At 44.7% G+C, this 17,210-nt stretch overlaps 1 protein-coding gene across 2 annotated transcripts in view; it reads left to right on the top strand.

Moving 5' to 3' along the window:
- kirrel3a (kirre like nephrin family adhesion molecule 3a) overlaps positions 1–17,210 on the top strand; it is a 272,346-nt gene that overhangs the window by 195,215 nt on the left and 59,921 nt on the right. For both annotated transcript variants that reach the window (XM_021617614.2, XM_021617613.2), the window contains exon 5: positions 1,021–1,171. In XM_021617614.2, coding sequence (XP_021473289.2) covers positions 1,021–1,171 — 151 coding nt within the window. The remainder of the gene's footprint in view (positions 1–1,020; positions 1,172–17,210) is intronic.

Below are 17,210 nucleotides of genomic sequence, written 5' to 3'. Positions count from 1 at the left end.
TTCCTCACCCTTTTCTCTGGAAGGGGTCTTCTGAGGACAGACAGCTCTGTAGCTCAGAGCTCGCAGCATAGGAATGAAACCCTTTAGATACCATGATTCGATGGGAGATGGAGGCTAGGTGGTTCGACTTGAATGCACCCGCTTAGACACAGCTACTCATCCGTAGCTTGGGTAGAAAAGGATTTCTTTGTCCTCAAACTTGCGTTGTGTTCTGGGTTCGTTTACTTTTTTTAGACCTTGCTGCAGCTGGGGTCACGTAGTCCTGCTGTAAATTCTATACTCACAGGTTTTATACCCTTGGGTCAGAAGTGGGCGTAGCCGCCTTTAGGGCAATTCTCTGGGCATACCAAGTTAATGAGGCAAGGTACAGATATTACTCAAATCCAATTTTAGACAACTAACTTAACATTTCATCTTCTCCAAAACAATCCCTTTGATTTGGACATTTTCCACACAACGTACAATGTACAAACATCAAGCATATACTAGGAAAACTCTTCATGTTAAAATGTTTTTGTAATAACGTCATCTATTAACCTATAATAACAAAACAAAAATGACATTCATATTCCATCTATCGTCGTGACCACCATTGTGGCTGACGGAAGCCATTGTTCCAAAGTCCCTTTATTTCATGTTTAATGTTCTGAGGCTGGTTCTCCATAGTAACAGGACAAAGGAATTTGTCTGTGGCCTGAAATTTACCAGGGGCATGAGGGGTCATAAAACCCCCACATCTTCAGACTCCTAGATCTCTCCTCCTCTGTTGGGGTTGAGAGATGATCTGTAGGGTTGTGGTCTCCTGTAACCTGACCTGATCAGGACAGTCATGACAATACATACTGTACTGTAGAAGGTTGTACTTGCATGGCTGTGATATGTGGTTGTCTCATCTACCTTAGTTACTCTAGTCACACTGGGTAAGAATGCTAAATGAACCCAAGGTAAATGTAATGAAAGTAAGACATCTTGTAACTGTAATAGCTAGTGATAATCTTTGATCTTTTAATGATTCCTCAGACACTTTTACGGGATGGGCGAAGGGAGAGCACAGTCAGCACACTCTACCTCTCTGCCTCCAACATCGAGACAGGCCAACGGATCACCTGTCGGGCTTCAAACAAGGCAGCGCCCAATGGTAAAGATGCTGTCGTCACCATCGATATCCAACGTGAGTACAGCGTCCCATGACTCACACCATGGAAATGATCTATTCTAGGGTGTTTGGAAGCAAAAGTCCCAACAGATCTAGGATGAGGGGGGGATGCACTGTGTGAAAACTTACACTACACGATCAAAGGTATGTAGACGACTGCTCATCGAGCATCTCATTCCAAAATCATGGGCACTCCTTTGCTGTCATAACAGCCTCCACTCTTCTGGGAAGGCTTTCCACTAGATGTTGGATGATTGCTGTAGGGACTTGCTTCCATTCAGCCACAAGAGAGTTACTGAGATCGGGCACTGACTGACGTTGGACAATTAGGCCTGGCTCGCAGTCAGTGTTCCAATTCATCCCAAAGGTGTTTGATGGAGTTGATGTCAGGGCTCTGTGCAGGCCAGTCAAGTTCTTCCACACCGATCAACAAATTATTTCTGTATGGACCTCACTTTGTGCACTGGGCATTGTCATGCTGAAACAGGAAAGGGCCTTCCCCAACTGTTGCCACAAAGTTGGAATCACAGAATCATCTAGAATGTCATTTACTTCTGTAGCGTTAAAATTTCCCTTCATTTGAACTAAGCCTAGCTTGAACCGTGAAAAACACCCCCAGCCCATTAGTCCTCAACCACCAAACTTTACAGGTGGCACAATACATGTTTAATATTTTTTTATCTCACCTTTATTTAACCAGGAAGGCCAGTTGAGAACAAGTTCTCATTTACAAATGCGACCTGGCCAAGATGAAGCAAAGCAGTGCGACACAAACAACAACACAGAGTTACACATGGAATAAACAAACGTACAGTCAATGAAAAAAAATTCTATATACAGCTTTTGCAAATGAGATAAGACTAGGGAGGTAAGGCAATAAATAGGCCATAGTGGCGAAATAATTACAATTTAGCACTTAAACACTGGAGTGATAGATGTGCAGAAGATGAATGTGCAAGTAGAGATACTGGGGTGCAAAAGAGCAAAAAAACAACAACAAAAAACAATATGAGGATGAGGTAGTTGGATGGGCAATTTACAGATGGGCTATGTCCAGGTGCAATGATATGTAAGCTGCTCTGACAGCTGATGCTAAAAGTTAGTGAGGGAGATATGAGTCTTCAGCTTCAGTGATATTTGCAATTCATTCCAGTCATTGGCAGCAGAGAACTGGAAGGAAAGGCGGCCAAAGAGGAATTTGCTTTGGGGGTGACCAGTGAAATATACCTGCTGGTATGGGTGGGTGCTGCTATGATGACCAGTGAGCTGAGATAAGGCGGCGCTTTACCTAGCAAAGACTTATAAATGATTGCCTCACCTGGTTCACCAACTACTTCTTTGATAGAGCTCAGTGTGTCAAATCACTGCCCGCACCTGCCCGCCCGTCCAGCATCACTTCTCTGGACGGTTCTGACTTAGAATATGTTGACAACAACAAATCCCTAGGTGTCTGGTTAGACTGTAAACTCTCCTTCCAGATTCACATTAAGCATCTCCAATCCAAAATTAAAACTTATTTGGGATAGGGGGCAGTATTTTCACATCCGGATGAAAAGTGTGTCCAAAGTAAACTGCCTGCTACTCAGGCCCAGAAGCTAAGATATGCATAGTATTAGTAGATTAGGATAGAAAACACTCTGGAAGTTTCAAAAACTGTTTGAATCAGGTCTGTGAGTATAACAGAACTTATTTGGCAGGCGAAACACCAAGGACAAACCATTCAGAATTTTTGTTTTTTTGAGGTCACTCTCTTTTCAATGGGGTTTCATTGGAAATCGAGATTTCTAAGCAACTTTCTTGCAGTTGCTATCGCTTCCACTGGATGTCAACAGTCTTTAGAAATTGGTTGAGGTTTTCCTTTGAGAAATGAAGAAGTAGCACTGTCCAGAATGAGGCTAGAGGGAAGTGTACTCTTTGATAGAAGCGCGTGACCTGAAAAGCACGCTCCACTTTGTTTTCCTCCGGTATTGAACACAGTATATCCCGTCTTCAATTTTATTGATTATTTAGGTTAAAAAATACTTTGAAATGTTTGGACAAAGCTTACAGGTAACTTATGAGAAATTTTGTAGTTATGTTGCGCAAGTTGGAACCTGTGTTTTTCTGGATCAAACGCACCAAATAAATGGACATTTTGGACATATATTGACGGAATTAATTGAACAAAAGGACCATTTGTGATGTTTATGGGACATATTGGAGTGCCAACAGAAGAAGCTTGTCAAAGGTAAGGAATTATATCTTTATTTCTGCGTTTTGTGTTGTGCCTGGAGGGTTGAAATATGTTTGCTGGGGCGCTACCCTCAGATAATAGCATGGTTTGCTTTCGCCGTAAAGCCTTTTTTAAATCTAACACGTTGGCTGGATTCAAACAAGTGTAGCTTTAATTTGGTGTATTGCATGTGTGATTTCTTGAAAGTTAAATTTTTATAGTAATTTATTTGAATTTGGCGCTCTGCATTTTCACTGGATTTTGGCCATGTGGGACGCTAATGTCGGCTTCCTATTTCGCAACAAAGCACCCTTCACTCATGCTGCCAAACATACAGTACCCTCGTAAAACTGACCATCCTACCGATCCTCGACTTCGGCGATGTCATTTACAAAATAACACTCTACTCAGCAAATTGGATGCAGTCTATCACAGTGCCATCCATTTTATCACCAAAGCCCCAATACTACCCACCACTGCAATCTGTATGCTCTCGTTGGCTGGCCCTCGCTTCATACTCGTCGCCAAACCCACTGGCTCCAGGTCAACTACAAGTATCTGCTAGGTTTCTCAGCTCACTGGTCACCATAGCAGCACCCACCCGTAACACAAGCTCCAGCAGGAATATCTCACTGGTCACCCCCAAAGCCAATTCTTCCTTTGGCCGCATCTCCTTCCAGTTCTCTGCTGCCAATGACTGGAACGAACTGCAAAATCACTAAAGCTGGAGACTCTTACCTCCCTTAATAGCTTGAAGCAACAGCTGTCAGAGCAGCTCACAGATCCCTGAACCTGTACATAGCCCTTCTGTAAATAGCCCATCCAATCTACCTCATCCCAATACTGTATTTATTCATTTATTTATTTATTTATCTTCCTCCTTTGCACCCCAGTATCTCTACTTGCACATTCATCTTCTGCACATTCTACCATTCCAGTGTTTAATTGCTATATTGTAATTACTTCGCCACCATGGCCTATGTATCCTCCCTCAATTGTCACATGCTGCATATAGATTTTTCGACTGTATTATTGATTGTATGTTTGTTTATTCCTTGTGTAACTCTGTGTTGTTGTATGTGTCAAACTGCTTTGCTTTATCTTGGCCAGGTCGCAGTTGCAAATGAGAACTCGTTCTCAACTAGCCTACATGGTTAAATGAAGGTGAAATAAAAAAAATAAAAACAATTGACAGTCGAAGCCTTGGCCAGGTCGATGATTACAGCTGCACAGTATTGTCTTTTATCGATGGCGGTTATGGTATCATTTAGGACCTTGAGCGTGGCTGAGGTGCCCCCATTACCAGCTCAGAAACCACATTGCATAGCGGAGAAGTACGGTGGGATTCGAAATGGTCAGTGATCTGTTTGTGAACTTGGCTTTCGAAGACCTTAGAACGGCAGGGTAGGATAGATATAGGTCTGTAGCAGTTTGGGTCTAGAGGCAGGGTAGGATAGATATAGGTCTGTAGCAGTTTGGGTCTAGAGGCAGGGTAGGATAGATATAGGTCTGTAACAGTTTGGGTCTAGAGGCAGGGTAGGATAGATATAGGTCTGTAACAGTATGGGTTTAGAGTGTCTCCCCCTTTGACGAGGGGGATGACCGTGGCAGCTTTCCAATCTTTGGGGATCTCAGACAATACGAAAGAGAGGTTGAACAGGCTAATAATAGGGGTTGCAACAATTGCGGCGATCATTTTAGAAAGACAGGGTCCAGATTGTCTAGCCCAGCTGATTTGTAGGGGTCCAAATTTTGCAGCTCTTTCAGAACATCAGGTATCTGGATTTGGGTGAAGGAGAAGCTGGGGAGGCTTGGGCAAGTTGTGGGGGGTGCAGTGCTGTTGACCGGGGTAGGGGTAGCCAGGTTGGAAGTATGGCCAGCCGTAGAAAAATGCTTATTGAAATTGTCAATTATTGTGGATTTATCGGTGGTGACAATGTTTCCTAGCCTCAGTGGAGTGGGCAGCTGGGAGGAGGTGCTCTTATTCTCCATGGACTTTACAGTGTCCCAGAACTTTTTGGAGTTTGTGCTACAGGATGAATATTTCTGTTTGAAAAAGCTAGCCTTCGCTTTCCTAATTGCCTGTGTATATTGGTTCCTAACTTCCCTGAAATGTTGCATATCGCGGGGGCTATTCGATGCTAATGCAGTACGCCACAGGATGTTTTTGTGCTGGTCAAGGGCAGTCAGGGGGAGGTATTGGGGCAGGTAGCGTTCGTCTCTAGTTCTAGCAGGATAGAAATGGTTGGAAAGGTGGCATTCTAGGACGGTGCCACTATGAAAGTCACTGAGCTCTTCATTAAGGCCCTTATACTGCCAATGTTTTTTCTATGGAGATGGCATGTCTGTGTACTCAATTGTGCACACCTGTCAGCAACGGGTGTGGCTGAAATAGCCAAATCCGCTTATTTGAAGGGGTGTCCATACTTTTGTATATATGGTGTACATACTATTCATTCACAACAAACAGTTGATATCTGGCTATAATGTTATATTGATCTGTGATAGAAGAAGCTCTTGTTCCAAAACTCATCCATTGGTCTATCTATCTGTCCATTGAAACACTCTATTTATCCTATTTCTACTGCAGAATTCTACCCCTAACATTGCACGTGCTAACCCAATATTTCCAATATTTCTCAACATTACTTATTGGAGTATGCCAGATTGCCATATTATTTCCGTTGTCCATGGCTGGGTTTTCACAAACATTGTTGAAATGTGAATTCTATGAAATGCAGCACTTCCCATTCAAAGGAAAATTGGTCTGGAAGCACAATGAAAGAGATAATGCATTTGATGAAGATTAACAATGTCACAGTCTTAGCCAATGAAAGTCAATGCTAATGTTTGCCATTTTATTCTTGCTGTGTGTGTTGCCACTGTGTGTGCTTCTCTTTTTTTATTTCTGGAGCTCGCCCTGCCACTAATCAAAATGCCATCATAGGAGATTCCTTCCGAATAGTGAAAAATGGGCCCCCTCTGTACAAAATTCAATTGTCAGATGATATTATTTGATCACAAAAATCATTTGCCATAAGTTATAGATTTCAAACAAAGGCCTTTCACATCCCTCATAGCTCCTTCAAAGCTATTAAGTATGACTAATAAAGCAGAAAATACTATTCAAGGATCCATTACTCTTGACAGCTCCATTCTTCCTAGTGCATTCTTTATATTTTTTGTGTGTCATCCAAAAGGAATCCTTTCCCCAAGCCTGGGCACGGGGAGAGACAGAAACGAGAGCGCTAACCGATTAGCCATTGCTGTGTGCACTGTCAGAGAGGGGCTAATCGTTTTGTCAAGCAAAACAATGGCGCCTTTTTTTCCTCTCCTTACGCAAGTCAACTGCTGTATGAAAACAAATGTTTGATTCTGCCCTAGCTCTTTCCATCTGGGTAGCCTTGAGTAGCCTGAAATAAAATAAATATATAGAGTAGAGGGCAGATGCAGCAACACTGGAGCTATAGTTGCTGTATGTCCTTGAATCAATTTGGGTAATAAGGTGAATCTGATACCGATCATAAGTGTAGCACGTTTGATGGGAATGAACTGCACCAGCGCAGAGTTGAGGACTCCCCCCCAATACACCAACAGTGGTTGAACAATACACTCTCTATTGGAATGCCAAAGCTGTTGGAATTAATTCTCCTCAGGATGCAAAAGTGAGAGCCGATCACCCCGCCATAACAGATCGAGAAGAGCTTGAGCGATGGGTCTGCCTTTAGCGCTTAGCATTAGCCCGACTGAATTCCCCCCTATATGCGTCTCTCGTTCCACTTTGCATCACATACAGTAGCAAAGGGAGGGGTGGATTGTTGAAGGGGGGAGTGGAAAGCAAGCAATAATCCACAAGCCACAGGCACCCCACCTCAGCAGGTCAGAGTGAGGGGTTGGGAACAGGTGTTGGATGAATAAGTGATAACAGAGCACGGTGAGGTGGATAGGCCATGATGCTCCTGGAGGTCCTCAGGGAACCACAGACTGCCACCAGGGGCGCTATACTGCCACAGTAGCCAGTTAATATTGATGAGAGGCAGCTGTCGGTTTGGGTGGTGATGGCAGGTGGTGTGAGACGCACACACACAGACACATGCCCCAGAATGCATTGGGCAGAAGGCAGACAAACATTGGGGAGGTGGGTTAGCACGGGGTCCATCAAGTTGCCGAAACCAATCATGTCAGGCAATCTCTCACTGCTCACAGGGGTGTTCTAATGGAGAATTATCATATTTCTCTTAGCTCTGTCCATTTGAATGTGTTCCTGACCACCTGGATATCTGTGATGATGATCTATGCAGTAGAAATGAGCATACAGGGTTATTTTATAAGCAGGTAGTTAGTTACCTGTTCTAATTGATTGCTAATTACACTTCTGCTTCTTTGAGAATTATTGACACAATCATCACTACGTACAATTTGGCTCCCAATAAGTTACCAATTGTGTTGAAGTATTTGAGTTATGTACCAAAAAGTATCCATTGTTAACACATAGTTTAAGCAGCTAACAACTCGAACACACCTACAGCGTCATTGCGCAAAATGGTATGAAGCATAATCTGGATATGTGTGCAACAAAAGTTCAACATTCATCTTCTGTTACCATTTCTGTCAAGCCGTCTACAATTTGATGCATAAATCCAATGTGTGCGCAACTTTTACTGGGGATGCGGGGGACATGAACCCCCCACATTCTAAAATAAACATGTTGTCCCCCCAGTTGTATCATTGCACTGTGATACAAAAAAAAAGCGGCATCGCTGTGCTTTAGGACCACGCGAATGCCTCCGAGCTGTCGGGTAGGCTGTTTGGCGATTTCAGCCGGCTGATTTTAGGCTGTGTGAAGGCAAAGCTTCTGACCAGCACAGCGCTGCTGTCTGTGTGTTGTGCTTGTTCTCAGCAAGCAGAGCAGAAACTGTCTGCTCTTTATTTGACTGATGTAGCTGGCAAGGTATTTGCTGTTTGACTTGTGTTCCCAGTGCTGAGCTAGTAGTGTAACTGACATGTAGTGTTAGCTAATGTTTCATCCACTCTCAAATGAAGTTCTGTCTGAAGAGACTTAACTAGTTAGCTAGCTAGTACCTACCACAGCCAGTTCAGCTAGCCTCAAGCTATCTGTCAGATAGTAGTTTCTAACAGCTGTTGTGTGTACGGAAATGTTTTGTAGCCTTTTTATCCCATTTCAACAGAAGTAAATTAAATTGGCTAGTTTTCGCCAGTTAGCACTAGCCAAAAGTTAGTGAGTTAGCTAGCTAACGTTAGCCACCAACTTCAGGTATTAGTTTTTCCTCCATGTCACGATCGTCGTAAGAAGCGGACCAAAGTGCAGCGTGTTGTGAATGCATGACGGAAAGACGGAAAAAACACGAAGTACACTAAAACAAACAAACAAACTAACCAGACTAACATGACCGCTATAGAAACAGAGTGCTAACATGCAACATCACATAGACAATAACCCACAAACCCAAACTGGAAAATGGCAACCTAAATAGGATCCACCATCATAGACAAAGATAATCTGGATCAGCTGCCTCTGATTGGGAACCAATCCAGGTCACCATAGACCTACAATATGTCTAGACTAGACACACACACCTAGACATACAAAAAACCCTAGATGAGACAAAAACACACATACCACCCTCGTCACACCCTGACCTAACCAAAATATATAAAGAAAACAAAGAATACTCAGGTCCCCACAAAGGTGCGGACTCCGGCCGCAAAAACCTAATCTAAAGAGGAGGGTCTGGGTGGGCCTCTTTCATGGCGGCGGCTCGGGTGCGGGACGTGGACCCCGCTCTACCTCAGTCTTGGCAGTCTTGGTTGAATGCTCCCGGTAGCCAGGCCAGTGCGGCGAGGTGGAACAGCCGGCACTGGGCTGTGCTGGCGAACCGGGGACACCATGCGTAAGGCTGGTGCCATGTACGCCGGCCCGAGGAGACGCACTGGAGACCAGATGCGTAAAGCCGGCTTCATGGCACCTGGTTAGATGCCCACTCTAGCCCTGCCGATAGGAGGAGCTGGAATGTACTGCACTGGGCTATGCACACGCACTGGGGAGACTGTGCGCTCCACCGCATAACACGGTCCCTGCCCAGTCCCTCTCTCCTGTAAGCACGGGAAGACACACACACACCTAGACATACAAAAAAACCTAGATGAGACAAAAACACACATACCACCCTCGTCACAGGAACGCAGTGCGGGTTGATTAGGACCCGATGCAGCTGCTGAAGTTGTGTCGTTGGATGTGCTAGTTGCCGCTGCCGAAGTTGTGGTGGTGTTGGACGGACCAGTTTCAGCGGCGTGTATGGACTGGTTGTGGCGGCGTCGGACGGGCCAGTTGCAGCTGCTGAAGTTCCGTCGTCGGACGGACCAGTTCTGGCGATGTTGGACGGGCCAGTTGCAGCTGCTGAAGTTGCAGCAGTGCCGGACGGACCATTCCCACTGTCTCCCTTAATGGTCGATTATTCTGTCATGATGGTATAAAGGGATCAGGTGACAGGCGCAGGAATGCGTAATAGGGGTTTTCAGCCCAAATTACAGCGTGTCTGTAAAGGCACGAAGACCAAACAAACACCTATACAAAACACAGGGTTGAAACCCAGTAAAAGAGTGAGGAGTACCTCGAATAAATACACGGGGCAAGACCCGTAACCCTCTGCACAATACAAGTGGCATGAAAGCCAAAACAACACAGCACAGGTACTCACACGACCAACGGACATGGGAACAATAATCGACAGGACAATGGTAAACAAAGGGCACATTTATACAATTATTAATCAATGGGAATAGGGACCAGTTGTGCGTAATGACACATTTCCAGAGGGATCTGTGACAAATATGCCCATTTGGGGATGTCTGATAGTACTTCTGATTGTCTTAACTCTCCACCACTAATGAGCTGTGGACCTTCTCAAAATATTTTTTATTCACCTCAAACAGCAAATAAACAATGTCTGTTTTTAGAATCAATTGAGAATGACAATAGTTCCTCAAAGTATTTGAACAATATTTCCAGCTCTCTCCCTTTCGATAACCACTCGGCATGAAAGGGAAAATGTAATGCTCTGATTTAGTGGAAAGGTCATAAAAAACTGATTGCTTCTTATCCCATGCACAAATAGCCTACAGCTGTGTCTGTCCCGAGCTCACTGGCTCGGAAAACTCTGAGGGCCCCGAATATTTAATACAACGTTTAAAGTTTTATAGCGCAAGTTTTGCGGCGATCCAGTTGATAGTTGATACAATGTTCGTTGCAAACAGACCATGTGTAGCCAATGTGATTTATTGGATATTTATTTTTAACAGGATATTTTCTAAATGCAGGCTGCAATGTTTTTGGGTTGGCTTTTTGTAGGTTATTATTACACAGTTGGAAATGGCAGTAAAAGTTACTTATAGATTTGTATAATTTTCATCTAGATTTAGATAGAATATAGATTAACCACTGAAAATGATTTTGAGATACAAAGACTATTATCAATTCATTTAAACTGTTCCAAGATAATATGATAATATGATAATCGTATCTGGCATGGAGATTGGTATAAAGATAAATTGGCACTCCAAATGTAAAAGGTTACCGACAGCTGGTGTAGCCTATTACCAGCAACGTCAGGAGCATAATGAAAGAATCTGTGAATGCCAGCAGCAGTGGGAGAAGGAGGGTCGGGGAGTTTTTTTTATTCTGACTCCCTCTCAAATAATTTGTGTGTCTTCATTGTGTAATCAAACGGCATGCTTGAAGCATCAGACAAGTTCAGTCCATATAGCCTAGTTGATTTTATTAAAACCCATAGGATGTGTCTATATAGGGCTATGGAAAAAAAGAGTTGAAGTCGGAAGTTTACATACACCTTAGCCAAATACATTTCAAATCAGTTTTTCACAATTCCTGACATTTAATCAGAGTAAACATTCCCTGGCTTAGGTCAGTTAGGATCACCAATTTATTTTAAGAATGTGAAATGCCAGAATAATAGTAGAGAGAATGATTTATTTCATTTTGTATTTATTTCATCACATTCCCAGTGGGTCAGAAGTTCACATACACTCAATTAGTATTTGGTAGCATTGCCTTTAAATTGTTGAACTTGGGTCAAACGTTTCTCGTAGCCTTCCACAAGCTTCCCACAATAAGTTGGGTGAAGTTTTCCAATCCTATGTAGACGAGATTTTCAGGGACCTGCACGGGCAGGGTGTAGTGGTGTATATCAATGACATTCTGATATGCTCCGCTACACCCGCGAACATGTGTCCTTGGTACGCAGGGTACTTGGACGACTGTTGGAGCATGACCTGTACGTCAAGGCTGAGAAATGCCTGTTCTTTCAGCAGGCCGTCACCTTCCTAGGGTACCGCATTTCCACATCAGGGGTGGAGATGGAGAGTGACAGCATTGCAGCCATGCGCAATTGGCCGACTCCAAACACGGTAAAGGAGGTGCAGCGATTTTTAGGGTTTGCTAATTACTACCGGAGATCTATCCGGGGTTTTGGCCAGGTGTCTGCTCCCATTAACTCACTGCTGAAGGGGGGTCCCGTATGGTTGCAGTTGTCGGCTAAGGAGGACAGGGCTTTTGGGCAGATAAGAGCTCTGTTTACTTCGGCTCCCGTGCTGGCCCATACGGATCCCTCTTTGGCGTTCATAGTGGAGGTGGACGCGTCCGAGGCTGGGATAGGAGCTGTGCTCTCACAGCGCTCGGGTACGCCACCAAAACTCTTCCCCTGTGCTTTCTTCTCGAAGAAGCTCATCCCAGCTGAGCGTAACTATGATGTGGGGGACAGGGAGTTGTTGGCTGTGGTTAAAGCGTTGAAGGAGTGGAGACATTGGCTTGAGGGGGCTAAACACCCTTTCCTCATCTGAACTGACGACCGCAACCTGGAGTACATCCAGGCAGCGAGGAGACTCCTCGCCAAGCAAGGTTGGCCATGTTCTTTACCCATTTTGTGTTTACCCTGTCCCACAGACCAGGTTCCCAGAATACGAAGGCAGACGCACTGTACCGACTGTATGACACAGAGGAGCGGCTCATGGATAAGACTCCCATACTCCCGGCCTCTTGCCTGGTAGCGCCGGTCAGGTGGGAGCTGGACGCAAACATTGAGCAGGCGCTGCGTACAGAGCCCGCTCCCCTCCAGTGTCCGGTCGGGCGTATGTACATTCCATCTGCTGTCCGTGACCAGTTGATCTATTGGGCCCACACGTCACCCTCCTCTGGGGATCGGTCGGACGGTGCACTGTCTGACTGGGAAGTACTGGTGGCCCACCTTGGCTAAGGTGAGGATCTATGTTTTCCCCTGCTCGGTGTGTGCCCAGTGTAAGGCTCCGAAACAGCTGCCCAGAGGTAAGCAACACCCCTTACCCCTTACTCGCAACACCCCGAGAGTAACGGGCAGGTAGAGAGAGTCAACCAGGATGTGGGCAGGTTTCTGTGGTCCCATTGCCAGGACCGGCCGGGGGAGTGGGCGGTGTTTGTGCCCTGGGCCGAGATGGAACAGAACTAGCTTTGCCACTCCTACACTAACTTCTCCCCCTTTCAGTGCGCATTGGGGTACCAGCTAGTTCTGGCGCCATGGCATCAGGGTCAGACCGAGGCTCCTGCTGTGGACGACTGGTTCAGGTGTGCGGAGGAGACATGGGAGGCCGCCCATGTACATCTTCAGTGAGCCGCGCTTTGCCAGAAAGACAGCAAGGACCGTCACCGCAGTGAGACCCCGGTGTTCGCAACGGGGGACCGGGTCTGGTTCTCGACCCAAAACCTGCCCCTCCAGCTGCCCTGCCGGAAGCTGGGTCCGCGGTTTGTTGGGCCCTTCAAAGTCCTGAGGAGGGTGAATGAGGTGTGTTTCAGATTACACCTTCCCTCTGATTATCCTATTAATCCCTCGTTCCATGTGTCTCTCCTCAGGCCGGGGGTGGCTGGTCCGCTCCAGGAATCTGAGATGCGCGAGGTCCCTCTGCCCACTTTGGACATCGAGGGGCCCCTGGAGTACTCCGTTCGCTCCATCCTGGATTCGAGTCATCAGGCAGGGGGCCTTCAGTACCTTGTTGAGTGGGAGGGGTACGGTCCGGAGGAGATGTGCTGGGGTACGGTTGTCGATGTTTTGGACGCCGAACTGCTGCGGGAGTTTCACCGTCGCTGGCCGGATCGCCCTGCGCCTCGCCCTCCGGGTCATCCCCGAGGCCGGTGTCGTCGCGCCGCTGGAGCCACGCGTCAAGGGGGGGTACTGTCACGACTTCCGCCAAAGTCGGCTCCTCTCCTTGTTTGGGCAACGTTCGGCAATCGACATCACCGGCTTTCTAGCCATCTCCGCTCCATTTCTCATATGTCAATTTGTTTTGTCTTGTTCCATACACACCTGGTTTTCATTCCCCAATCAATCTACATGTATTTAGTCCTCTGTTACCCATCATGTCTTTGTGTGTGATTATTTTTGTCAGGCACTGCACTTTTGTTATAGACCGTGTTTGTGGCAATAGTATGTTTTATGTGCTGTCGTTGTTGACCGGTATTAAAGTGCGCCTGTTTAATATACTCCGCTCTCCTGCACTTGACTTCGCCTCCCATATACACGCCTAACAGTATGTATGTAAGTACTTTGATGTAAATTTCTACAGTACAGTAAGCGCTCTGTACCCAAGGGTGATACTGTGCATTTAAAAAAAGGTATTTTTTTTTAAATTGCTTGTTATTTTTGAGAAGTCTTTTATTTTTTTCATGGCTCTGCTTCCTTCTCAGTGGAAACAGAACGAGCTGGAAGGATCAATGCACAAGAGGGGCGCGAGGCCACAGGCCTTCAGGACTGATTGCATATAGTGGATAAGAGCAGTGCAGGAATAATGGGGGAGGGGGAAATAATAGCCAGATGCAGATTGGCTATGTCCACCAGGCCCCTGGGCACCTCACAAAGACACACACACAGGCACACAAAGACACACACACACACACACACACACACACACATACCTAGGATCACACCCAAACACACACACACTCTCGATCTCTCACACAGCCACACACACACACACACAGCCACACACACACACACACACACGCACGCACGCACACACACACACACACACACACACTCTCTTACTTCACAGCAGATCACTCTGCCATCTAAAGTAAGAAGAGTGCTTCATCAAGCTGAAAGAAGCAGCTCGGTCTCCCCCAGGAGTCTGCTAGCCTTCACTAAAAAAGCCCCATACATTTATATTCACCAGAGGTATCTATCTCTTTATTACAATGTCCCCATTAGCAACTTCATAGGTTGTTTTGACTGAAGGCTCCACTGGAAGAGAACATGATAGGTGAGCTAAATGGGGATAAGTTGTGTGACTGTGACTGTGAGCCCATTTTTGACATTACATTCATCACTTCATTGTCAATAGCTATGTTTCCATCCAATTTGAGACAGATTTTCATGTGAGTATTCTAAAATATCCATAAACAATATGCAAGTGTTTCCACCAGAGAAGTGTTTCCATGAAATATATTTTTTTGCAGATAAAAGGTTGTGCGTAGTGCACATACAGTGGGGAGAACAAGTATTTGATAGACTGCCGATTTTGCAGGTTTTCCTACTTACAAAGAATGTAGAGGTCTGTAATTTGTATCATAGGTACACTTCAACTGTGAGAGACGGAATCTAAAACAAATCTAATTTTACCCCTGATGTCCTTACACAGCTCTCTGGTCTTAGCCATTGTGGAGAGGTTAGAGTCTGTTTGATTGAGTGTGTGGACAGGTGTCTTTCATACAGGCAAAGAGTTCAAACAGGTGCAGTTAATACAGGTAATGAGTGGAGAACAGGAGGGCTTCTTAAAGAAAAACTAACAGGTCTGTGAGAGCCGGAATTCTTACTGGTTGGTAGGTGATCAAATACTTATGTCATGCAATAAAATGCAAATTAATTACTTAAAAATCATACAATGTGATTTTCTGGATTTTTGTTTTAGATTCCGTCTCTCGCAGTTGAAGTGTACCCATGATAAAAATTACAGACCTCTACATGCTTTGTAAGTAGGAAAACCTACAAAATCGGCAGTGTATCAAATAGTTGTTCTCCCCACTGTAAATGTCCCCACTCTGGCCTTGGCACATGCACTCTAGCCAACAGCTTGCAGATACAGTGTGGGTAGGCTACCAGCAGTTGAAGTCAGAAGTTTACATACTTCTTAGCCAAATACATTTCAACTCAGTTTTTCACAATTCCTGACATTTAATTCTCGTAAAAATTCCCTGTCTTAGGTCAGTTAGGATCACCACTTTATTTTAAGAATGTGAAATGTCAGAATAAGAGGAGATAGAATAATTTATATTAGCTTTTATTTCTTTCATCACATTCCCAGTGGGTCAGAAGTTTACATACACTCGATTAGTATTTGGTGGCATTGCCTTTAAATTGTTGAACTTGGTTCAAACGTTTCACGTAGCCTTCCACAAGCTTCCCACAATAAGTTGGGTGAATTTTGGCCCATTCCTCCTGACAATGCTTGTGTAACTGAGTCAACAAGGCCTCCTTGCTCGCACACACTTTTTCAGTTCTGCCCACAAATTTTCAATAGGATTGAGGTCAGGGCTTTGTGATGGCCACTCCAATACCTTGACTTTGTTGTTCTTAAGCCATTTTACAACAACTTTGGAAGTATGTTTGGCATCATTGTCCATTTGGAAGACCCACTTGCGACCATTCTTCAACAAGACTGATGTCTTGAGATGTTGCTTCAATATATCCACATGATTTTCTCTCCTCGTGATGCCATTTTTTTTGTGAAGTGCACCAGTCCCTCCTGCAGCAAAGCACCCCCACAACATGATGCTGCCACCCCCGTGCTTCACGGTTGGGATGGTGTTCTTCGGCTTAAAAGCCTCCCCCTTTTTCCTCCAAACATAACGATGGTCATTATGGCCAAACAGTTATATTTTTCTTTCATCAGACCAGAGGACATTTCTACAAAAAGTCCACTCGTTTTACTGTGGATATAGATAATTTTGTACCTGTTTCCTCCAGCATCTTCACAGGGTCCTTTGCTGTTGTTCTGGGATTGATTTGCACTTTTCACACCAAAGTACCTTAATCTCTAGGAGACAGAACACTTCTCCTACCTGAGCGGTATGACGGCTGCGTGGTCCCATGGTGTTTATACTTGCGTACTATTGTTTGTACAGATGAACGTGGTCCCTTCAGGCGTTTGGAAACTGCTCCCACGGATGAACCAGACTTGTGGAGGTCTACAATTAGCTGATTTCTTTTGATTTCCCAATGATGTCAAGCAAAGAAGCACTGCGTTTGAAGATATGCCTTGAAATAAATCTACAGGTACACCTCTAATTGACTCAAATTATGTCAATTAGCCTATCAGAAGCTTCTGAAACTATGACATCATTTTCTGGAATTTCCCAAGCTGTTAACCTGCACAGTCAACTTAGTGTATGTAAACTTCTGACGCACTGGAATTGTGATACAGTGAATTATAACTGAAATAATCTATCTGTAAACAATTGTTGCAGAAATGACTTGTGTCATGCACAAGGTTGATGTCCTAACCGACTTGCCAAAACTGTAGTTTGTTATTATCAAGAAATTTGTGGAGTGGATGAAAAATTAGTTTTAATGACTCCAACCTAATTGTATGTAAACTTCCAACTTCGACTGTACATTATGCAATTATTGCGGATATGACCAATATTATTTTTATTTATCAAACGGCAGCCAAGCATCGATCATGGTTAAAAAATAATATGCCCCAATTAGAGGCAACGATTACCAGCTGCCTCTAATTGGGAACCATTCAAAATCAATAACATAGAAAACCAATGACTAGAAC

This window comes from Oncorhynchus mykiss, chromosome 10 (assembly GCF_013265735.2).
Source record: "Oncorhynchus mykiss isolate Arlee chromosome 10, USDA_OmykA_1.1, whole genome shotgun sequence".
Classification (NCBI taxonomy): Eukaryota; Metazoa; Chordata; class Actinopteri; order Salmoniformes; family Salmonidae; genus Oncorhynchus; species Oncorhynchus mykiss.
This window is presented reverse-complemented; position numbering and strand designations above follow the sequence as displayed.